Here is a 25,107-nt window from a genome sequence, read left to right as displayed (position 1 = left end):
ATAAAACCTTGACGGATTCAGCAACAGCAGCAGCCACTGGCCCTCCGTCACAGGCCATCTATACGCAGAGATGTGCGTGCATTTGTTTTTATTTACATTTGTTTTAACGTGTATTTTGTGACAACCGAGTCGCTCTGAGAAGGGGAGTCTGCAAAGAAACGATAACAGACACGGAGGACCGAAGCCCCGCACTGCTGCCGCGCTCTCTCTCTGTATAAATGCTCCAGTCGAACTCTAGCACCCCAGACTGAGGGCGGGACTCTCTCCTCACCCAGACGCGTCCCGCCGCCCTCACACGCTGGCACGGCTCACACGATGCCAAGGGCACAGTCTCACCGAGCCCGCTCCCCCCAACGCCACACCTCGCTGCCCCCTGCCCCCCCCAGGCGCCCCGCACGCCCCCCTGGCCCCAGCTGCAGCTTAATTTCCTGTGACTCGTTTAATCACCGTAATTAAACACTGATTACTGTTAATTACTCACACATAAGCACACGGCAAGTGGAGTGGCAAGAGAAAGATTGGGGGGGAGTGTTGTGGAGAATAGGGAGGCCAAGGGGCAGGGAAAAGAGTAACTTGGGGGGGAGAGAGAGGCAGGCATTTCTCTATCTCTCCCTTTTGATCTCTCTCCCGCTTTCCTGTTCCTTTTCCTGCCTCTTCCTCCATCTTCTTCCTGTTTCTCTTCCTTCCACTTCCAGCAACCCTCTCCGTGTCTCTTGCTTGCCCTCTCTCTCTCTCTCTCTCTCTCTCTCTCTCTCTCTCTCTCTCTCTCCTGTCAGTAGCCCCCTGCAGCCCATTCATCAGGATGAACTGAACGAGAGTAAACGCAGATATTCCCTCCCTCTCTCCCTCTCTCTCTGCTCCGCCCCGCTAACCAGCTGTCGCAGTACCCAGCACAGCCCAGCGTCGCCCTGGAGACCAAACTACCGACTCCAGTGACACACGCGCCACACTGTATAAACACACACACGCATTACACACACACGCACGCGCATTACACACACACGCGCATTACACACATTATACACACACACAACATACAAGCAAATCCTACATAATCCATATATACATCTGTGTACATACACATTCATTTTGTATTTAATATTTCTATTTATAATCACACAATACAAAGATGTACACACCTTATAAACTACAGATGAAAACAATACACGCACTATATATAGAGAACGTACAGTCAGTGTGTCCACACACACAGTACAGCAAACCGCACCGCACACAGCTTGAGCACCGATCAGTGCGGCTCTGTGGAGAGACAAGTGCTTCTGGGTACAGCACAGAGCTACAGTGCACTGTACTACACTACACTACACTGGACCGCACTATACTACACTGTACTGTACTGTAAGGACGTCTTCCACTGTACTGATTAGTACTCTAGTCTACCTAAAGTGCAGTGGATGTTGAAGACTTCCTTACAGTGCAGTGGAGTAAAGTCTACAGTACAGTGTAGTATAGTGCAGTACAGTCGACAGTGCAGTACAGAATAGAGTACAGAGGCTAAGCCGTCCACCTTCCCCATCTCTTCTACCCCCCCTCCCTTTCTTTTTCCAGCTCTGTCTCCTTGTAACCCCCCTGCCACCACCCCCTCACCATTTTCCCCTTCCTCCCTCCCTCCCTCCCCCTTCCCTCCTTCCCTCCCCCTTCCCTCCTTCCCTCTCTCCGTCCAGCCTGCTCAGGGAACTGCAATCCCTCATACTGTCAGAGCTGCCTCTCTCCAGACAGACCGGATTAGCATTTTAATTGCATCAGGTCCCCAGAGTATTGACTGCCTTTCACTGGGGGGAGAGAGAGAGGGAGGAAGAGGGAGAGAGGGACAAGGAGGAGGAAGAGGGAGGGAGGGAGAGACAGGGAGGAAGAGGGAAAGGGAGGAAGAGGGAGAAAGGGACAAGGAGGAAGAGGGAGAGACAGGGAGGAAGAGGAAGGCAGAGAAAAAGAGTGAGGGTGGAAGATAGGGATAGAGGATTGAAGAAAGAGTGGAGAGGGAGAAAAAGAAGGAGAAGGCAATAGGAAGGGGGGCAGAGAGGAGGGAGAGGGTGAGGGCAATAGCAGAGGGAGAGGTCGAGGGCAATAGCAGAGGGAGAGGTCGAGGGCAATAGCAGGGCTCGGAGGCTGCGCTGCATGTTGCGCATGTCTTGCCGACAGCAGAGGTTGCAGTTAAGTACATAAGTCTCTTATGTGTGTTAAGCAGCGTCTCTGTCCTGCTGACTGCTCCTGCACACAGTCACACAAGGCCTCACCAGCGATCTGCTTCTCTACCTCCCTCTCCCTCCATCTCCTGCATAGAAGAAAGTGGAAAAGTGGAAGGATCTGTTGTTTTGCTAAATTTTGGAGATCCACAGATCAGCCACCTGCCTGACTGTGTGTCTATGTGCGCACGCAAGCGAGTGTTGAGAGAGAGAGAGAGAGAGAGAGAGAGAGGAGGAGACGGAGGGGGGGGCGGGGGAGCAGGCGCAGTGTGGCAGTCCTGGCCTGGCACGGGCTCCTGCCTCCTGTTTTAATTACACTGGGCTCTTAAGGAGCTCCTAAAGACCTTGTGAAAAATGAATGCTCATTTGAGAGGTCATTAATTTGCACAGTTATGCAAATTAGGTGGCAATTAAGCAGTAGTTCTGAGGAGCTCCTCTCATTTATAACACAGAACGAGAATGATGACAGACAACAGCCCAGCCCAGCCCAGTACAGCACAGCAGAACAGCCCAGCCCAGCAGAACAGCCCAGCCCAGTACAGCACAGCACCACAACCCAGTATAGCATAACACAGCCCTGTACAACATCATGCAGTACAGCAGACAGGAGTGCAGAGGACTAACAGCACAGCACAGGAGAGAGACACGCAACGGGCACACACACATGCAAACTGCACCTAAAACAGCGCGACAAAGTTCACAACTGCCCCCATTTAATCTTCTCATTCGTTCTCTCTCTCTCCCTCTCTCTGAAAGTGTTTGTACATGTGTGTGTGAGGCGTGTGTCTGAATGAATACCTGTGCATGCGTGTATTCAATCCAGGCTCATCTCTATGATGATGTCGAGGGGGAGTGTGTGGCACCCCGATACCCGACACGCACGCACGCGCACACGGGACCTGCTGAGGAGCTCAGGATTGAGAGCACTGGACAGTTTACACAGAGAGTCGCACGGGGCTGGAGCAAACCGCCCCTGCATTGGCTGACCGACACACCACTACCCTGACCCCACTGCCCCCCTGCACCTCCACGTCTTGCTGTCGTGACAAAGCAGCCCTGTCGCCCCCAGGACAGATTGGGGGGTTGAGGGTTGGGGGTCACGTTAATTGACCTGACCATCTGTCACTCACAACCTCAGTTTTGACCTCACACACACACACATCTCAAACGCACAAACTCCCACACACAAACACACACGCCCTGCCACACAGACAGGTGTGAGACAAACCGCATATGCACACACACAGCTCCCCCCACCCCCCCACACACACAGCTCTGTTGCAGAGAGATAAGCACCTAAGAGACACAGAAGAGGACAAGATCTCTGACTAACAATATCAACCCCTGACAGAGAGAAGGAGAGGGGGGAGAAAGATAAAGAAGTGAAAAGGCAGGACTGGATGTCAGAGGGGGGGAAAAGGACAAAAGGAGAGGGAGAAAGAAATGATGTTGGAAGAAGGAATGAGAGATGAGGGAGCAGAGAACAGATTGTGAACAGTCGTGGAAGGACAGAAAGCGAGAGGAAGAAAAAGGATGGAGAGGAGGGGAGAACCCCAGAGCGAGGGAAACAGAGGGGAGAAGGTTACCAACATGGGAGAGAAAAGAGAAAACTGGAGAGAGAAACTGAAGTAAAGCAATAAAACAGAGAGGGGGAGAGAGAGAGAGAGAGAGAGAGAGAGAGAGAGAGAGAAAGGGAGAGTCACTGACTAGACTGGACTGCAGCACATCAACACACACACAAGCCCAATACAAAACCAGAAAAGCTTTGTTGGCCTGACTGAGCTACAGTGCTGCCGAAGTGTTGATATACAGGTCCAGAGGCGTGTCTGCCTCCGCATCTCTGTGTGTCTCTATCACAAACAAGTGCCCCCCAATCACCTCACCCCACAGCCACAGACTCATTAACTAATTAACACAATTAGCTAATTACCCGATGAATTAACCGATCCCCGGTCTAAGGGCCCACCTCTGCACCAATATTAGTGTTGAATAATGGGCGCAGTGGAGTGGAGAGATGAGTCTCTCGCTGTCATCACATGCACTCTGTCAAAATAAAATCTGTACGCATAACCATGCCTCGAGTAGCGTCTTACTAACGCCCGGGAACTGCCGCACACCGGGCCTCAATACAGGCCTCCGTAGGGTGCGTCCGTGGTGCGTCTGCATGGGGGGGCTCTGTACAGCGCATTGGCAGGGCTGGGAGGACACTGGGACTCGGTGCGGGATGCTCCTGACACAGCAGGTACCCGGAGTGGCGTACATTTTGACATGGCCACCACTAGCGACAACAACGGGCTACGACTCGGTTGTCAGGGACACAGTCGGCCAAAGCAGAGGGTGGACGAGCACCTGACATGCTGTAGTGGCAGTAAGAAAGGCAGGCGAGCTGCAGGTGTTCAGAGCGGCTCTGCGCAGCGCCCCCTGCGGTCCAGGGCGAGGCTCCGTGTCCCGGGATCTTTACACGCAGCGACACGCCTCTGTGAAGCCGCCGAGCCAGACTGCAGCCGGAGCAGAATGTGTCACGGACAAACACCTGCACAGCAACACAAAGAGGCCTCTACCACTATGGCTGTGTGTGTACATGGATCTCTGTGCACGAGTGTGTATAAATATATCTGTGTGAGTGCGTGTGTGTGCATATGTATATATATTTGCATACACACACATATACACATGTGTGTGTAAATACATATACACATATCTCTGTGAGTGTGAGTGTGAGCGTGCGTCTGTCTGCTGGCTGTCAGTGCTGAGTGGAGCTGGGCCGACACCCAGAGCCAGGCATCAGTGTTAATTAAGCTTTAATTAGGCTGGATTACAGGCAGAGGCACAGCCCCCCCTCCCCCCCCACACATGGTAATGCAATCCATCCAAGGGAAATTTACATATCATTAATTAAAGAGACGGGGCAATCCTTAACGAACTGTGCTAGCCCCCAGACACGCAGAGGGAGAGAGGGAGGGAGACGAGGGAAGAGAGGGGAGGGAACCAGAGGGAGAGAGAGGACAGAAGGGGAGGGACACCGCAGAAACAAGAGGCAGAGAGGGGAGGACAGGAGTAAAGAGAAGGAAATCAGGAGAGAGAGAGAGGGAGAGAGGGAGGGAGGGAGACAGGCACGCACACACCTGCCTACACAAACACTGTCACTACAACACAACACAAACACTGCACGTCAACAGAGAGAGGGAGGGAGGGAGAGAAAGAACAGAGTGTGGAGGAGGAAATGGAAGAGAAAACTGGAAGAAACTACTGCTACTGTGGATTAACTGGACTGGACTGCTGCAGAGTCACTGACTGGACTGGAGTCAGTGGGTATTAGAGTAACCTAGTAAAATATATGGGTTCTAATAAAAATCCATTTCATATTATTGACAAATGTTTAATAATTCACAATTATATGGATCAATCTACTCCCAGCTGCTGTATCCTTTTTCACATGAATCAAGACACCCATGGACTGCGTGTTCCTCAAACATTTAAAACAAATAATAATACAATAAATAAACAGTGCCCAGAGACTGCCAGTGGAGAGAGAGAGAGAGAGAGAGAGAGATGGAGAGTAGAAACACAGAGCCAGGCAGCACACAGACGCACAGAGCGCACACGCAGACACGGACACACACAGACAGACAAGACACGGAGCGAGAGCTAGGCCAAGGCCAGAGCAGGGGCAGCGGGTGATTGCAAGGCCCCAGTCAGAGGGCTCCATGTCGGGGGGGAGGGGTGAGGCTGTCAGGGTGACGGCAGGCCTGCTTGCTATCAGCTGTCGAGCGAGCCAGCTGCTAACAGGCAGAGGGCCATTACCACAGCAACTGAACCTCATCAATCACAGTTCGTACGCACTCACACCCCGCTCTCGCGCACACACACACACACACTCACAATGACAAACACACACACACACAGACAGATGTACTCATCCACAGATATAGACACAGACACGCACAGTCGCACACCCCAGTACTGTAGTTCACACAGCCCTCACCGCACTCCGACTGGACTGGACTGCTTCAGAGTGACTGGCTGTTATACGGGCTGAGGAGTGTGTAGCGAGTGTGTAGCACGTGTGTAGCATGTGTAGTGAGCGGCAGGGACAGTAGCAGAGGTGCGAGCAGGCTCAGTGCTCGTCCCAGCTGCTCTCGCATTGCTCTCCATTAATCACACACTCCCTCCTTACTGGGATTTGTGTGTGTGTGTGTGAGAGAGAGTTTAGGTGTGTGTGTGTGTAGTTGTGAGAGAGTGTGAAGATGTGTGTGTAGGTGAGAGAAAGCGTGGGTGCAAGAGTGTGTGTAGGTATAATATGCACAGACACACTTCGACAGGGAGACAATACACCTGAGACACAAGACCATGCACAAAAGGGAGTGGACTCCAACACAGCAACACTGTGCAGAGTGAGTTGGACACTAGCACTGCAATGACAAAGGGAGAGGGGGGGTCCAATACCTCAGTACAGTGAGAGAGTGAGAGAGGAGGGAAAATAAAGGAAAGCACAGAAAAGGGATGAGAGAGAGAGAGAGAGAGAGAGGGAGAGACCTGGCATATGTGAGGGGACATTTCCTTAACAATGAAAACAATCCTGCACACTGCTCTCTCAGGAATTCACCACCCCTCCCCCACATCCCTCTCTCTCTCTCTCCCTCCCTCCCTCTGTGGCACCCCCCCTCCTTCCTCTATTACCATATCAAAGCACTGGGTCCCTTGCTTGTCTTATTCAAGAGGGAGAGAGGGGAAAAGAGGGAGAGAGAGAGAGAGAGGGGGAGGGAAAGGAAAGGACAGAGTGGATGCAAAAAATTAAGTTTAAAAGGGACAGAAAAGAGAAAGAGGGAGGGAGGGAGCAAGAGAGAGAGGAGGGTTTCCAAACTAGTCTCCCAAATTCAAATGTTTACACAGGTATGCCAAAGCACTTACAGATACAATAAAATAATAAAGGGGTACAAACCTATCTCTCCCCCTATCTCTCACTGTTAAACAGATCTTTCCCTCCCCCTCTCTCTCTTAAACCGATCTCTCCCTTCCCCTCTCGTTTAACAGATCTCTCCACCCCATGTTAAACAGATATCTCTCCCCCCTTTTTTTAACCAGATCTCTCCCTGCCCCTCTCTCTATCTTCTTAAACAGATCTATTCCTCCATCCCCCTCTCGTTAAACAGATCTCCCTTGCTCACTCTCTATCTATCCTCTATCAGTCTGTCCACAGACCAGCCACCCTGCAGGGAGCTGCCCGTCAACACGTGTCCGTAGTGAAGCCCCTAATGCTCTTCTCCCTCCTCCTCCTCCTCGCTCTCGATCTTATCTCCCTTCCATCCCCATCTATCGCTCCCACTCCCTCCATCTTTCCCCGTCCACTCTCCCTCACCACCCTCCCCTCGCTCTCTCCATCCCTCCGCCCACCTCTGTAACCTTCTCTCCCTCTCCCCCCATCAGCCTTCATTTATTCTCTCTCTCTGGGCTAAAGGGCTGAACGAGGGAATCAAACAGAGCGACTTGAGGTAAATAAGACAGCGTGTTGCCAGGGCGACCGGAGACCCCCTACCCCCTCACCCGTCCCCTCCCCCCTTCCTTCTGGGCCAATCAGCAGTCAGGAAAAGAGGGTGATTGACAGGGAGAGGGGTGGGGGGGCAGAGACCTACGGAGGGCGAGATAGGTGGTTTAAACCGCTCGTTGTTCTGCCATAATATTATACTCATATTTTAATAATTACGAGAAAGATATTGATAACAGCAGGAACAGCAGCCAGAGCCGCAGGCCGTGTTCAAACTGATCTATAACCCAACCGATCACCGCTGTCGGAAGATCAATCGAGCCATACCCTGCCCAATCAACGGACCAAACCGCCTGGCCTGATCAATAAACCAGCTCTAATCAGCACAGACAAAAATATCAGCCCACGAGCCCGATAAATACACCTGTTAAGAGATCAATCGCCCGACCGATCGACACGTTCACCCACAAGCCAACCCGATGAACATAATAACAGTAATCCATAAATATAGCAAATCGGCCGGCCGTACCCCCCCTCTGGAGAGCCATCACCCCGATAAACCGATCAGATCGATATATATATATATACGCCGTATCTATATTTTGCACTGGTCAAACAGATCGATCGATTGGCGGCTCACCTGTCTTCTCCTTGATCTCGCACAGGACGCTGAACAGCGCGGGCTTCATTCGGTGGCAGTTCAGAGCGTGCTTCCTGTCCAAGAGGAGAGGGGGAGAGAGAGAGAAAGAGAGAGAGAGAGAAAGAGAGAGAGAGAGAGAGAGAGAGAGATCAGTGACGGAGCCAGACCCAGGCTGAGCACCAGAACCACAGTCCGACTCCCGGCGCCGGTCCACGATTCCTCCGTCTTTACTCTACACAGCCGAGGGAACAGCAGGGCCCAGACACGGGGCCAAACTGGGTCTGAGGTTAGGTGTGGCGCGGTGCACACAAACGCACACACCCACACGCCAGTGCTTAACACTCCCAGGTAAGAGTCATTAGTGTCCGATCAACAGGGCCAGTCCCGGCACACCTGGACTCTGACAGCCACGTACACAAGCACAGGACCACAGAAAGAAAAGGTATGAATGGATGAATGAAAGAAAAGCAGTACAAATAAAAACCGAAAGGAAAAAAATTAACTGCAAAGGTCTGATTAAGCAAATCGTGTTACATAATTAACGATTCAATTAAGTAACGAGGAGCTCAACTGGGAGGCGAGCCAGCACACTTGCATTGGGGGGGGTCTGTGTGTGTGTGTGGGGGTGGGGGGTTCTAATGTTTTAAAGATACTGACTCAACATCCTGACTGTCACAACACAACATTACTGTACTGTGCAATGGCACTGCTGCACTGGACTGTGTCTCTGTCCTGCACAGTGTAATCGGCTGAAAACTGACACTTTATTCACAGCAGTAGGATACCCGTCCCTCCTCTCCAACCCAGCTCTCTTCTGTTCTGCCTCGAGGTCCCTGTGTGCACCTGTGTGAGTTTAATCAATAATACCCCAAAAATGATACTGAAAATAAAACAAACAAACAAACAAACAAACATGCACTGCCCCCCCAGCCTGTCACTGTCCATGGGGGGTTGAGAAGGATGCATGAAGGGAGGGAGAGAGTGACGGGGGAACAATGAGGTCAGGGTGTGCCCGGCCAGTACTGACCAGCGCTGGGAAGTGAAGGAGGGGGTGAGGGATGGAGGGATGGAGGGATGGAGGGCGGATGCAGTGTGCGTGTGCCCGGTCAGTACTGACCTGTGCTGGAAGTTGAGCGGCAGACCGGCCCCCGCCGCGCCCCCCGTGTCCCGTGGGGGGGCCTGGTCCTCTCCCGCCCCCCAGTGCAGCCGGTCGTCACGCCAGGATCTGCACAGGGCACACGCGCACGCATCAGCAGCCACCACACACACCCCCAGCGCAACACCCCTCACATCCCTCCCCACACCCCCAGGTGAAGCAACACCCCTCACATCCCTCCCCACCCGCAGCGCAACACACCTCCACACTGCAGCAGAGTGCGGTTTTACAGACATGTAGAGGTTATTTCTACTTCCATGCTTTAATTGTATTTATTTTCACTAGCGGGATCCTTCTCTTCAGAGAGGAAACAGTCAAAATACAGGGTTCTGATCGGGACAAGAGAGGAAGAGAGAGAGAGAGAGAGAGAGAGAGAGAGAAAATCACTGACACTCCAGCACAGGAAGCCATCCAGCCCGCCCTGGTCCTGAAGGCTCTATGGGGAGAGCTCTAAATACAGTCCCAGGTCTGAGGCCTTGCCTGGTTCTGCTGCTTGGATAAATTTAATGACATTGCAGTAGTTCAGACAGAAAGTGGGAGAAGGCAGTGATTGAAGTAGTGGAGTTGATTCGGGCCGAACCCGCTGGTCTGAGGGCGCGAGGGCCTGGCCACGAGGACGAGGCCATCAGGACCCGCCGTGGGGGGCAGCAGAGGGATGTGGTTCCGAGTTAAAGTAACAGGGAGCATGGATGCACTGCTATGGAAGTGAGAGTGTCTCTGATTGGCTGTGTTCGGAGCAGGATGAAGCATGACTGGAGGGTGTCTCTGATTGGCTGTGTTTGGAGCAGGGTGAAGTGTGAGTGGGGGTTGTCCTCCTCCCAAACTTTATTTTTAAACTCCAGCTAACCATTTTATTTTATATTGTATTCAGTCTGTATACTGATCTCTAGGAACAGTGAAGGTGAGCTGCAGAGATGGGGGTTAAACACACACACAGTGCACAGTGCAATATCTCTGCCTGCAAACAGCATCCCCACTGCACTTCACTGCACTTCAGTGTCGTTGGGCTCCAGCTCTCTCTCACTCTCCAGTACTAACATCCTGTCAGCCGCTGCCTGCACACCAGCAACACAACCACTCGCCCCTCACACCCAGAAGGGAATTTGTGCAACTCCTGCAGGATTCCCCACTCCCTCGCAGACCGTGTCTCTCAGATAGAGGTGCCGGGTCGCTTATTTCCTGGCGGGGCTGGAGTAGGACTGGACTGGCGCTGTGGGAGGGCCTGTGTGCCACGAACTCCTGTCATACCTGTAACTGCTCTCCGTTCATCTCTCTGGTCTCCATTTACAGGAGCACTGGGGGGGGGGGTTGTGTTTTTATGGATGTTTTTATGGTGTGTGTGTTCTTTACAGTTTTGTTGGTTTTAGAATTGTACTTTTCCAATTGGGGTCACAGGTGGAGGGTGGGGGTCCGTTTCTGCCGTATGCTGTCGGTAATCCGTGGGTCGGTTCTGGTGCTGCTGTGCATTGAGCCGGAAGTCGCCTCAACTGTTATTTAGTTTTACAATCTTTCAGTAGAGTGGCAAAGTTAAAATAAACATCTCTCAACATGGAAACTAGAGACTGCATCTCTCGTGTGCTCTCCCTGCCCCCCCCACACATGACTTTGGAATAAACAGAACACATGAGAGAGAGGGAGGAATAAAGCAAAAGAAAAAGCCTCATCTGACACCAATTTCATCAGTGTGTGGCTGGATCGACAGAGACAGACAGATTACTGGACAGATGGACAGATGTATCGATGGCTCCCACGGCCTGTGCTGTACATCCTATAGATCGATCCAGACAGATAGGAATAGAGAGCTAAATAAAGAGACAGAGAGAGATGGATTGATACATTGACAGAGAGCTCCTTTGCCTTGACGATGCACGTGCTGCAGACAGGGGGATAAATAGACTGATAAATGGATAGACGGAAAGAGATGCACAGATGAGAGCTACGGGTTTCTTGTGCCTTTGCTGGGCATGTTTTGTAGAGAGCGAGAGAGAGGGAGGGAGAGAAAGAAAGAGGAAGAGAGACCAACTGCTCAGACACACGGGCAGACAGACACAGACGCCTCCCGAGCAGACAGACCGTCAGATTAAATATAACTCTGAGCGCCTGGGGGCAGCCCTGTGCTCCAGTCACGCTGAGAGGGCCGGGGGGGCCCAGGGGCAGACAGAGGGCTCCTGTGTCACAGCACCCCCCAACCCTCCTCCTCCCCCACCCCCCAGAGTGAGCGTGCTCACCGTGGTCATGTGACCTGGCTGGCGGAGTGAGTGTGCCCAGGGGCTGTTCCTGCCATCCACCCTGGCGCCAACATGACCGGACCCACACCCCCCCCAACACCAACACACACACCCACCCACAGACACAAACTCCATACAACCCCACAGCTACATGCACAAGCAGACACAGAACTAGACACACAACTATATACATACAGAAAAATACTCACACACACACCACTCTCACAGTCAAAGATTGGCCGTGTGTCTTTTAGTCTTAATAGAAAAATCTCATAAATTTCAAATTTATATGGGACGCACGATACCCATCCCAACACACACAGTTTGGGATCTGTTGCAACTACACAAGACAATAAGTTACAACACAGGGGGGACAGTCTCAAATTCACCTCCTGCTATCACTACTCTCATGTAAATATTTAAAATGTGTTCTTTGTATGTAAGAAGGAAGCCCACACCTCAGCAGAGCACGTTACTGGCTCTGAATGGATGGAGAGATCAACAGAGAGACACTACTAGAAGCAGCAGAAATCTCTAAAAAATAAATACAATTCTACACGTTACTCCGAGTCTACAGGTTGAATGAGGACTACAACTCTGGCTTTGATGTCCTTGGAGTTGTGCAAATATGGAGACTCAGATACCAGTGCATGGCAATAATAAATAGCAGGAGGGAACATCCAGTTGTTTTGTTAAATAGACAAATGATCCCTCTGATTTGGAGTAAAGTTACTGGCTAGGTGAAGTAGTTAAAGTACGTGTTGGATTGATTATACCTTGAAAGGATTGTCACTTCAAACCTGAAAAGCGTTTTTAAAACGGTAACGCAAAGTCCATCATCAAATCAAATAAAACCATAAGCAGATATCTGAACGTGTCCATATTTATAGAGTGAACGGTGATTATCTATACTGCTACTTGACTGCATTTTATTATTCCGTTTTATTGTATGTGATTGTTGTAAAATTCTGGCCATTTTAAAACTGCAAATTGCGAGCACTCTTTTTTGCAGGGCGTGCAAAATTGTACAGACAACTTTACAAAAGACTACAAATGTCAAATATAACGATCATAACGTTAGCTGAAGTTGTGCACCAAAAACAATGTTAAATAGAGAGCAGGGTCTGATTTTAGAAGATACCCCAACGTCTTAACCACATTTTCAAAGTGCATTATCTTAATACGAAATGCTTTTCCGGCCTATTAACAAAGTTTGCATTTTATGAAACTGCGGAGAAATGAATGAATTTGCCGGTCGTTATAACGCGTGCACAGCCGGGCCGCAGCTCATTAATAGAAACGCAATTAGCGGCAGCTGCGCGGACAGGCGCCTCTGTCCACCGGATTGATCGAGCCGCTGCAGCCTCACAATCACGGGGGGGGGAATTAATTAAGGGGACCAGGTGGTCAAACGGTACTCAGTGAAATTACGCCTAACGGCCTAGCCAGCCATTTCAAATAGTAATACTACTACTCTGTGGAGGATTTATTATTCTGATTTGTATGATATGAAAGTCCCTATTTGAGGTGTCATAACTTGTCCACCGTCACCACAGCGAGACCAGGGATGCATTTAAACAAACCCCGGAGAAGAGGGGGTCCCCCGGCCCAACACGGGTTACTATCCGGGGGTCGTCGTGTTCACAGCCCGGGCAGTCCCAGACACACGTGTGCGGGCTGAGTGAACACGGCCCGTTTCAATACCCGACACGGCGGTGTGTTAACGCTCAGACGGAGAGGTCATGGCAGGTCCCTCAGTGTCTACAGGCCCACGAAGGACCATTTGGCCGGTGTGTTGACTGAGACACCCCGGCCGGTTCACACCAGCCACACATCCACACAAAAGACATGTGGCCGGTCCTCGCTAATGCTGAAGCCATTGTCGGCGGGTGCGAAACTGCTGTCTATGCAGATGAGCCAGCGGACGGACACAGCCGCTTGTGTGGAGCCCCTCATTCACACGGCCACGTTAATGGGGTTTGTGTAAATGAGGCGCTGTAGGGTATTACTGTGCACAGTTGTCCATTTCTACACGTAGGCCCTCAAACCATCTCAGCTCCCCTCTCTACGATGAAGAAACATACCAGTACACACCAGGACAGTGTGATGCGTTTAAAAAGGACATCCCCAAATACACACAATACAACAATACTATAATAATGTAACAGCCACACCTACCAATGCGAGATAAATATAGACGTGTTAAATATTGACTGAGAATAAAATGTCAATATCCGCCCCAAAATGGACCTTAAAATCCAGAGGGGAGGCGGGGGGCTGTGCGTGGCAATGCACAGATATAGGAGGACTGGACTCGGCGCAGTACTAGGCGATTTAATAGGCTGAACCTGTCGTGTATGATTCAGTCTGTGATCACTGCACAACACACCGCTCTCCCCCTCCCCCCGGGCTAATGCATCTTAATGAATGCCCCATCTACAACAATAAAATCACACTCCTGAATGATACTGTATTTCACATCCAGCCGGAGAGAAGCACCGTCTGCATGCAGTGCCCTAACACTGAACTCAAAATGGCACACACTCACACACAAGCACACAACCATCTTACACGCACACCCACCCTCCCATCTTAAAAAGCCAGCCAACTTCATATCAATAATACATGTCTGCATTTTACAAGCACCCAGAGGACGTGCATTGTAGCAATATAGACGCATGGTACACAACAGCAGTGCAGCCCGGGGGTATACACACTACAGCTTCAATACCACTATTAACACGATTCTGCTGTGATATATTGTAAATGTTGACCAACATCAGACATCAAAGTCTGCATTCATGTATTGTTAAGTAGTTGCTGTTTGGACAGGTCTCACACAAAATAAGAGATCCTGGGATATGTACACAGTATTTGGGTAGGATTTGTTCTGACCTGGGGAGGGGGTAGACTGATTAGTATCAGAATCAAAAGGAAAAAACCTTTCAAGTTAAACAGGTTTCGGGTCGCATAGAAAAATGACACCTGCCTCGACACACACACTACACCTCCGAAGTTCAAACCTTCCTACTTCTCTCAGTGCAACTTGTACACGACACACACAGTGTGTATTGCTGGAACCACACACACACACACACACACACACACCGACAAACACACAAACACACACACACACACACGAGTCTGAACAATGCGCTCATTTCTAACAGTTGTTTACAACTTGCAGCAAAGTCAACAGGAAAGCAGCAAACAATGATCGCCAGGAAGACTCGGTGTGCTCTGTAGTGCGCAGCAGTGCTACTGTACTTTACTGCAAAATTGCAAACTAAAGTACACAAAGAGCGGCCAGCCCGGGCACGCATGTGTGACACACGCATCCCCAAAACAACGCGCCCACCGCGACAATGTAGCTCTTGCTGCTGAACCTACACGCTGCGCGATACATGGTGTCCTCATGGTCAGTTATTGTTGCACAGACAGAAATCAAGAAAATGATTTTTTAACATTAGAGTCAAGTTGTGCAGCGAGGCAACACCATAATAATTCACACACCGAGGGAGGAGTGTGTGATCCGCACCGTCTCGACCCGGATAAACGAGCTAGTTCCAGTAATTCAAGGAGCCCGGACAGCACAACCTAAGCGTTTTATTACAATTACACAAGCACTCACATCAACCCTGTAATAACTCGAGCATGCACCGCCGGTCTGCGGTCAACTGATCCTTCCTCCCCTCTCCCCTCCTGTCTTGAAACCGAAGCTCACCTGGCCTGCGCCTCGTCCAGGCTCTCGTCCGTGATGGCCATGATCTGCTGGAGGATGTCCCCGATGTCCTGCTGCGGCTGGCCCAGGGACTGCTGCTTCCGCACGGCGTCCGGGTCGCCCACGTCGCCCTGTGATAGTCCGCCAATGCCGGCGAGACCAGCCAGCATACGAGTCTGTTCGTCCATACTTACAAGCAGACCAAAATATCCAGCCACAAAAACACCTCGCCGTCTCTCCCAGGGAACACAAAAATAATGCACAAAAGAGTGTCTGTCAGAGCGCACAGATGACGAGCTCGGCCCGAGTGCGCGCACAGCACGAAATCAAATCACGCAAAAAACAGCCGCTCAAACCCGCAGCCCGGGTCTCGCCGTGCGGGAGAACAAAGTGTCTGAGAGCGGAGGCGCCGCACGCCGAGGACGGGTCGCTAGCAGAGGCTACAGCCGCCGAGCCTGCCGCTACTGTCCGCTCCTGGAGGACGAAAACAAGCCCTGCGAGAGAGCGGGGCAGCGCACGGGAAGAAGCGGGGCGACGAGAGACGTGCGGCGGGTTGGAGCTGCATCCAGCGGCGCGGGCTCAGAGAGGACCCGCAGGACGGGGCATTGTTCCCGCTAACCGAGGAGCCGAGCGGACGGGCGGCCACATAGCGGTGCGTCCAGAGACGGAGAGCACGCAGGCAATCACACCGATACACAACCCCCGCCTCGGCGGCCGGACCTCAGCCACACGCAACCAGCGCGGCCGGAGACCCGCAGCCACCGCGCCGCCCGCACGCAGGGGACGATATTAATAACTAATCCGACCCGGCAGACCCGCAGATGCTCGATACCCGCCGCGGCTCGGCTCCGTGTGCAGAGCCTCCCGGTCCCGGTGCCGCTCTCCTCCTCCTCCTCCTCCTCCTCGCACAGGAACTAGTTCGAGCCCGGGACGGCGGCGGCGCGGCGCATGTCGCTGCACTTTTCTCCGCGCAGGAACTAAAGTAGAGGAAGGAAGGAAGGAGGGATACAAAAAGAAAAGAAAAATATATTTTTCAAAAACGGAGAAAAATATAATTCTGATTTTGAGAAACAGTCCGAGCTCCGGTCCTCCGACCAACCAAGGCGGGCGAGCTCTTGCTTGTTGGCTTGCTGGTCGGCGTGGTTTTCCTTTTTTCTTTTCTTTCTTTCTTTCTCTCTCTCTCTCCTTCCCGTTCTCCCACTCCCAGCGCACACGCACTCTCGCGTACTCAGACTCGCCGCTACGTCATCGCTCCGGGCAGGCTGCAGCGCCGCGTGTGGCCGCTAGGGGGGTGTTTTTAACAACTGCTACTACTATTATTATTATTATTATTATTATTATTATTATTATTATTATTATTATTATTATTATGCATACCTCAATGTACAAATGTCTGCATATGTGTGTGTCTGTACATTTGGTTTGAGATACTGTTATTCATTCAGTTTAATACATGTTTTAATACTTTATCAACAATACATTTCACTGATTTGTACGGATGGGCCGTCACAAGTTGACACACGCAGTGTCCAGGTGTTTCTCGCCGCCGAGTGTGCGCTGCTGTCCGCTGCTCGGTCGACACGGTGTCGCTGGAGAGCTCTGTGCTGTGAGGACGGGCCGCGGAGCACGCAGACGCACTGCAGTAACACACCGCTGTGTTAAGTGTGCTGGGCAGCTCGTTGGCTGCGGAGTGAGACTGTGCGTGTGTGCACAACCGCTCTGCCATGTATTTTTCTGTTTTATTTTCACAGAGAGAGGGAGCGTGTTGGAGGGGGGGCTCAGATCCGCCCCCTGCTATGATTGGCAGCTCCGTTGCCAAGGGAAACGAGGGGGGCACTCATCCCGCCCCCTCTCCCCGTGATTGACAGCTCCCGGTTGCCGTGGAGACCGGCTGGGGGAAGGGCGGCAGTTTGAATTCCCCCCCCCCCCCCCATCCAGGGTGATTGACAGCAGGCGGGAGCAGTTGCTGGGAAACAGCTTTGTTTTTTTTCAAGGATCCCCATCCCCCCCCCTTCTCCTAAAATCTGTTATTAATAAGATGAAGTACAAAGTTTCCGTCCCGCAGCCGCAGGTCAGCAGAGCGGCCTGGAGAGCCCGGCGCTGCTGCACACCTCCAGCGCTCACACACAGGCCTGTCCCGGGACCAGCGCCGCTGCGGGGGGCGGCCGAGTACGCACTGCACTGTGCTGAGCGTACTGCTGCTCAGGCCTTCAGAACACACACTCAGTATAGCGCCTTTCTCTCATCGCCTCAACTGCTGCAGAAACAGTAAACCACAATGACATTAAACCCAGAGTCACTGACTGGACTGGACTGGTGCAGAGTCACTGACTGGACTGGACTGGACTGGACTGTAGAGTCACTGACTGGACTGGACTGGACTGGACTGTAGAGTCACTGACTGGACTGGACTGGACTGGGCTGGACTGGTATAGAGTCACTGACTGGACTGGACTGGACTGGACTGCTGCAGAGTCACTGACTGGACTGGACTGGACTAGACTGGACTGGACTGCTGCAGAGTCACTGACTGGACTGGACTGTAGAGTCACTGACTGGACTGGACTGGACTGCAGAGTCACTGACTGGACTGGACTGGACTGCTGCAGAGTCACTGACTGGACTGGACTGCTGCAGAGTCACTGACTGGACTGGACTGGACTGGACTGGACTGCTGCAGAGTCACTGACTGGACTGGACTGCTGCAGAGTCACTGACTGGACTGGACTGGACTGGACTGCTGCAGAGTCACTGACTGGACTGGACTGGACTGGACTGGTGCAGAGTCACTGACTGGACTGGACTGGACTGGACTGCTGCAGAGTCACTGACTGGACTGGACTGGACTGCAGAGTCACTGACTGGACTGGACTGGACTGCTGCAGAGTCACTGACTGGACTGGACTGCTGCAGAGTCACTGACTGGACTGGACTGGACTGGACTGGACTGCTGCAGAGTCACTGACTGGACTGGACTGGACTGGACTGGACTGCTGTAGAGTCACTGACTGGACTGGACTGCTGCAGAGTCACTGACTGGACTGGACTGCTGCAGAGTCACTGACTGGACTGGACTGGACTGGACTGCTGCAGAGTCACTGACTGGACTGGACTGGTGCAGAGTCACTGACTGGACTGGACTGGACTGGACTGGTGCAGAGTCACTGACTGGACTGGACTGGACTAGACTGGACTGGACTGCTGCAGAGTCACTGACTGGACTGGACTGTAGAGTCACTGACTGGACTGGACTGGACTGCTGCAGAGTCACTGACTGGACTGGACTGCTGCAGAGTCACTGACTGGACTGGACTGGACTGGACTGGACTGCTGTAGAGTCACTGACTGGACTGGACTGCTGCAGAGTCACTGACTGGACTGGACTGCTGTAGAGTCACTGACTGGACTGGACTGGACTGGACTGCTGCAGAGTCACTGACTGGACTGGACTGCTGCAGAGTCACTGACTGGACTGGACTGGACTGGACTGCTGCAGAGTCACTGACTGGACTGGACTGGTGCAGAGTCACTGACTGGACTGGACTGGACTGGACTGGTGCAGAGTCACTGACTGGACTGGACTGGTGCAGAGTCACTGACTGGACTGGACTAGACTGGACTGGACTGGACTGCTGTAGAGTCACTGACTGGACTGGACTGGTGCAGAGTCACTGACTGGACTGGACTGCTGTAGACTCACAGATTGGACTGGGCTGGACTGGTATAGAGTCACAGACTGGACTGCTGCAGAGTCAGTGTGATCTACACACCACTTGTCAGAGCGTTATTGATCCACAGCTCAGGTGCAGCCCCTTGGTTGGGAGCTCTATCTTTTCCTCAGTATATGCAGGTGACCGGCCCATGCTGCCCGCCTGCTGGCCTGTGTCCATCAGGTGTCACTGAAACAGCCTGTTTATCCACACAGACGTGGAGCTTTTGCTCTGTGCATCTCTATATCTCTCCACCTATCTCTCCATCTATCTGTATATTCCTGTAAGGAACGGGATGGCGGAGATTAGATTTTTTTTTCCTTTTTAAGTGTTTTTTGCTGTTGCTTCTATTATTCAGACGCATGTTTTTTTGGTTTATTTTTTTGCCGACTGGTACAGTTTCTGCCAGCACTTACAGGGCAAGCGGGCACTTTATCACGCTGATAAAAACACAAAAACACAGACAAGAGCGAGAGATGGATGGAGGAAGAGGAGGAGGGGAGCGAGGGAGCGAGGGAGCGGGGCCGGGGCTGACGGAGAGAGAGGGGGAGCTGTCTGCGTTGTGCTTACGGCCAGCACAACTCTCCACACCAATCACCACCTAATCCATCTGAGACGGGGAGAGAGAAAGAGAGGGGGAGAGAGAGACAGCACTTTCACCCAGTAGCACTCACTGTCTGTGTGTGTGTGTCTGACTCTGTGTGTGTATGTGTGTGTACTGAACTGTGTGTGTCTGTGTGTGTACTGAACTGTGTGTGTCTGTGTGTGTACTGAACTGTGTGTGTCTGTGTGTGTACTGAACTGTGTGTGTCTGACTGTGTGTGTATGTGTGTGTACCGTACTGTGTGTCTGATTGTGTACTGCAGTGTGTCTGTCTGTGTGTGTACCGCACTGTGTGTGTGTCTGATTGTGTGTCTGACTGTGTGTGTGTGTCTGACTGTGTGTCTGACTGTGTGTGTACTGCAGTGTGTGTGTGTCTGATTGTGTGTGCACCGCACTGTGTGTCTGATTGTGTGTCTGACTGTGTGTGTACCACACTGTGTCTGATTGTGTCTGACTGTGTGTCTGATTGTGTCTGACTGTGTGTGCACCGCACTGTGCGTCTGTGTGTGTACCACACTGTGTATATCTGATTGTGTCTGACTGTGTGTGCGTCTGATTGTGTGTCTGACTGTGTGTGTCTGATTGTGTCTGACTGTGTGTGCACCGCACTGTGTGTCTGATTGTGTGTCTGACTGTGTGTGCACCGCACTGTGTGTCTGTGTGTACCACACTGTGTATATCTGATTGTGTCTGACTGTGTGTGCGTCTGATTGTGTGTCTGACTGTGTCTGTGTGTGTACTGCAGTGTGTGTCTGATTGTGTGTCTGTCTGTGTGTGCACCGCAATGTGTGTCTGTGTGTACCACACTGTGTATATCTGATTGTGTGTCTGACTGTGTGTGCCTGTGTGTACCGCACTGTGTCTGACTGTGTATATCTGATTGTGTGTCTGTCTGTGTGTGTACCGTACTGCACTGTGTGTGTGTCTGATTGTGTGTCTGACTGTGTGTACCGCTGTGTGGCCAGTGCACTATATTGATTGTCTGTTTGTTGCTCTCTGTGTACAAATGCTGTAATGTACTGACAGTGTGTGTGTGTGTGTGTGTGTCCTGTCACTGAACTGTATTTTTGTCCATCTGCCCTGTCTGTGTCTACATTGAAGCATTTGCTTCAATCCAACTGTTGGTCTCAGTCCGTCTGTCTAAACCTGTCTTTGTGTCCCAGCAAGCGAGGGGCGACAGAACTGACACACATGGATCTGCGCCGGCCAGCGTCGAGCCAACAGCGGGCCAACAGAGTCAGATGGTGGTGTGTGTGTGTGTGTACATATATATATACATCACATGCTTGGCAAGACACCAAGAAAATCCCCTGGCCGCTGCCACCGCCCCCTCCCCTCCCCTCCCCTCCTCTCACCTCTTCTCACTCCCAGAGTCCCCCCTCATTAATCCAGATTAATTAGCTCATGATGCAATTAAGGTAAATGCATCTTGTAAACGACTCTCCTCTCAGCCTGAATGGAATAGTGTGTTTTTCAGCTTTTTTTCCTCGTCTGTTTTTATTTGATGTGTTTCTGGTTCGTTGCAGGTGAACCTTCCACAGTCACAGGGAGGGACACTGACTTTACACAATCATACTACTACCACTATACTACTACTACTACTAGTAATAATAATAAAAATAGTAGTAATAAACTACAGTGTTTGAGGTAGAGGGAGCATACAGTGTGCGACTGTCTCTGTGTGTGTCTCCATGTCTGTGTGTATATGTGTGTTAATGCATGTATGTATATGTCTTCGTCTGTGTGTTTCCATTTTGCTGTCTCTGTTGATGTATGTTCTGTGTGTCTGTAAACGTGTGTATCCGTGTTCGGATCAGTGTACTCCAAGCATCTGACTGTGTGAATCTGTTTATATTTCTGTGTGTGAGTGTGTGTGTGTGTGTGTGTGTGTGTGTGTGTGTGTGTGTGTGAGTGTGTGTCTGTGAGTGTGTGTGTGTGACTGTGTGTGTGTGTGTGTGTGTGTGTGTGTGTGGTCGGGGGTGGGTGAGTACACACAGCTGTCCTGACCCCCGCCCCCCCGCTCTCCCTCTCCCTTTCCCTTGGGCTTGAAGCTCATTTTCATATAAATGACAATCGACCTGTGTATCCCAGTGATGCTGTGGACACTGACTGGACCCGCAGACCTCCCTCCCTCTCTCTCTCTCTTTCTCTCCTTTCAATCTTTCCCCCCTTTTCTCTCCCCAGAAACCCTACATCTCACTCTCCTTCTGCCTCAAGCTCTCTGAAACCCCCATTATCGTCATTCTTTTTCTTCCTCTATAATTTTCTCTCTCTACACTTCCACCTCCCCAACTCTTCATCCTCCATCCTCTTTGTGTTCTTTTTTTTACCTCTACCCCCTCAAGCTACCTCCACCTTCACACTCCCTCACCCTCCCATCCCTCCAATGTCTCCCCATTTTGCCTGTCTTCCTCCCCTCTCCTCCTAAACCCCATCTCTCTATTGCCCTTCATTCTTCCATACTAACTCTACCTCTTTCTCTCCCTCCTTTCCTCCTTATCCATTCACAGAGCAGATATAGCACAGACACACTGACACACTCACCTTCACATATAGAAACAGACATACATATACATACACACATAAACATTTACATAAAGAAAGACACACACACACGTACATTTACATATAGAAACCGAGAAAACACACACACACACTTACAGGCTCGCACACACAACCTCACACTCTCGCGCACACAGACCTCCGCAGTCTCTATGCACATCACATTAACATATCAGAAAACTGTGAGTCACCAGCACAATGTCAGAGAACTGTTCCGCTTGAATACCCCTGCAGAGAGAGAAAGAGAGAGAGAGAGAGAGAGAGAGGGAGGGAGGGGAGATGGGGGAGGGGATGAGAGGAAGACCTAAGAAACAGAGGGAGGGAGGGGGACTAGAGGAGTGCAGAGAGAGAGCGAGAGAGAAGGGGAAAACAATGTAGAGAGGAGAGATGGGGGGCTGGGCTGAGAACGATAGGAACGGAGCACGGGGGGGTGGGGTGGGTGGGATGGAGAAAGGGAGAGAGGGGAGAGAAAGAGAGGGAGTAGAGGGGGTGGTTATTGCAAAGTTGGGTTGATTAACACACTCTGGCTTTTGTACCTCTAGGGCCAACGATGTGTTCAAAGGCATAAACACAAGCAAACAGTCATGTAGGTGGACAGACACAGACACGGGGAAATCTGCAGCAGCAGCAGCAGCACGCATCCACACACACACACGGCTCACACACCAAGCACAAAACGGAGCACACACCCAACACAGCGTGGCCTGCAAACCCTTGCTCGACTCATATTGCATGGTCCCTCATTGCACAGCGCGTTGTGTGTGTTGGACATCTTGTTTCGGCCCTTCCCTCCTCTCTCGAAGTCTTCAACGCATGTGTGTGTTTCAGTGGGATATTGATTTGCTCATTATAACAGAGGGGAGATTTGAAACCCTCACTCAGGCAGTCAGGTAAGGCCTTGTCGCACAAATTCAGATTCAAAATGAGCTTTATTGGCACGACACCAGTTTACACCAGCGCTGCCAAAGCATTGACACATACGGTAAAGAGAATAGAGTCAATACAATAACAAAACAAAACGGAAAAGTTAAATAGCTTCTCCTACACAAGCGCTTAATCACAGCAACGCCAAACACACTCTCACCCTCACACACACCCTCGCACCACAGATTCTCGCATACCGACACACAGGGTGTGCTGCACGAACGGGAAGGCAGCTCACAACACGCACACGTGGATCCATGCACCGAAAACCGCAACACGCACTCTCACACGAAAACACACACAAAACAGAAAAAGCACCGACACACACACACACACACACACACACACTCACACGACCACGGGGCAGACAGACAGACCATTGCGCGCACAGACATAGGCCCCCATTCAAACGGGTATAAATCACGGCGCCACCGTTAACACACAGCAGCCAGTTAGTCTTCCCAGGCAATTAGGGATGGCCATCTTGGACAGGGGGGGGAACAACACCCTGCACTGTCCTCCAGCCTCAGGGACCCCCCCCACAGGCCCAACGAATCTCCAACACAACGGGAAGCTTTTAAAATATATGTATTAATTCTTCTCCCCTTGGCAAAGTGATTACAGACACACAACACAAAAACTCAAACAGGGCCCGGGGTCGCGTCCTGTCCCAGAGACGCACAGGGACGCTGGCTGGAGGGACCGTTGTGCAACAGATATAATAAAAACAAAAGGCATTTGGGGTCAAATATCTGCGGTTCTTCTCTGATACCCCACCACCTGAGCAAGGCCGGGCCAGACGACAACACGGGGCAGAACTTTATTTATACACACATCTCAAAATGAACGTCGTGGGCAGTCGCAGCCCAGCGCGGCACTCTGACGAACAGAAAGAGGCAGCCGTCGGGAGACAGGAGGGCTAATCGGAGTGACCGTGAAATAAGAGGAAGGCGGGATTTGGAAAAAAAGGAGAGCGGGGGGGTTGCAGAAAAGAGGGAGAGAAGGAGAGAGGAATTAGTGGAGAGGGGGGACAATAATGGAGAAAAGGGGAATGGAAAGAGGAGACAGATAGAAGGGAGCAAAGGAGGAGGGAGAAGGGGAATATGAGCGAGAGAGAGAGAGAGAGAGAGAGGCAGACACACTCAGGCCATGCCTCCTTAAGCAGATAATTGATGCACTGGTCTCGGCAGTGTGCGATCATTCGCCGTTTGATCACAACTGCGCAGCTCGGCAGCCCTGCCCCTCGCACTGCGCAGCCCGGCCGCACAAGACCACACTCTCTCCAGCTTGCTCTCTACACACTCACTCTCTCACTCACTCTCTCCAGCTTGCTCTCCACACACTCACACGGACACACACACACGCACACACTTCTCTCCAGCTCGCTCTCCACACTCACAGACACACTCAGTCCCACAGCAGACGCAGCCCCGGTCCAGCAGGCCTCCACAGACGAATCTTCAATCAGCGGCCAAACATCACTATAATCTGCACTAATTAAGACGATAATTGCGTCCCAATTAAGTAACGGAGTGCGCGGTCTGATCCCAGAGAGCCGCGATGCTGTCGCCGGGGTCTCCTGGCTCCGATTCCAGACCCTCAGAGCGCTTAATTACAGAATTGAACCAATTAGCAGGGCTGACGAGCTGAGATGCAGGTGGTCGTTAGCCCCTGATTGAAGACGCCTATAAACCCTGGGAGACTCTCACCCCCCCCACAGCTGGGCCAGAGCCCCCTGGCACACAGAGCCCGAGAGGAAGGCTGGGCGCTGGGCTGCAGCATCGTCTGCACAACAGCACCACCAGGTGGCCAACCAGGGGCACTGCAGCACTACAGACAGACCTGCCGAATTCAGACAGTTTAGTGAACAGTCC

At 51.7% G+C, this 25,107-nt stretch overlaps 1 protein-coding gene across 6 annotated transcripts in view; it reads right to left on the bottom strand.

Annotated features, from left to right (window-relative positions):
* Positions 1–16,730, bottom strand: part of pbx4 (pre-B-cell leukemia transcription factor 4) — a 31,704-nt gene extending 14,974 nt beyond the window's left edge. Inside the window, exons 1-3 of one of the 6 annotated variants that reach the window (XM_066707775.1) lie at positions 15,438–16,730; positions 9,447–9,554; positions 8,330–8,403 (exon numbers count right to left, since the gene is read on the bottom strand). In XM_066707775.1, coding sequence (XP_066563872.1) covers positions 8,330–8,403; positions 9,447–9,554; positions 15,438–15,622 — 367 coding nt within the window. In that variant the 5' untranslated portion in view covers positions 15,623–16,730. The remainder of the gene's footprint in view (positions 1–8,329; positions 8,404–9,446; positions 9,555–15,437) is intronic. The other 5 variants (XM_066707780.1, XM_066707777.1, XM_066707776.1 and 2 more) reach the window with 5 other exon arrangements.
* Positions 16,731–25,107: the final 8,377 nt, after the last annotated feature.

This window comes from Amia ocellicauda, chromosome 7 (genome assembly GCF_036373705.1).
Source record: "Amia ocellicauda isolate fAmiCal2 chromosome 7, fAmiCal2.hap1, whole genome shotgun sequence".
NCBI classification, from domain to species: Eukaryota; Metazoa; Chordata; class Actinopteri; order Amiiformes; family Amiidae; genus Amia; species Amia ocellicauda.
The sequence above is the reverse complement of the archived record's forward strand: the minus strand, read 5'-3'. Positions and strand labels throughout refer to the sequence as shown.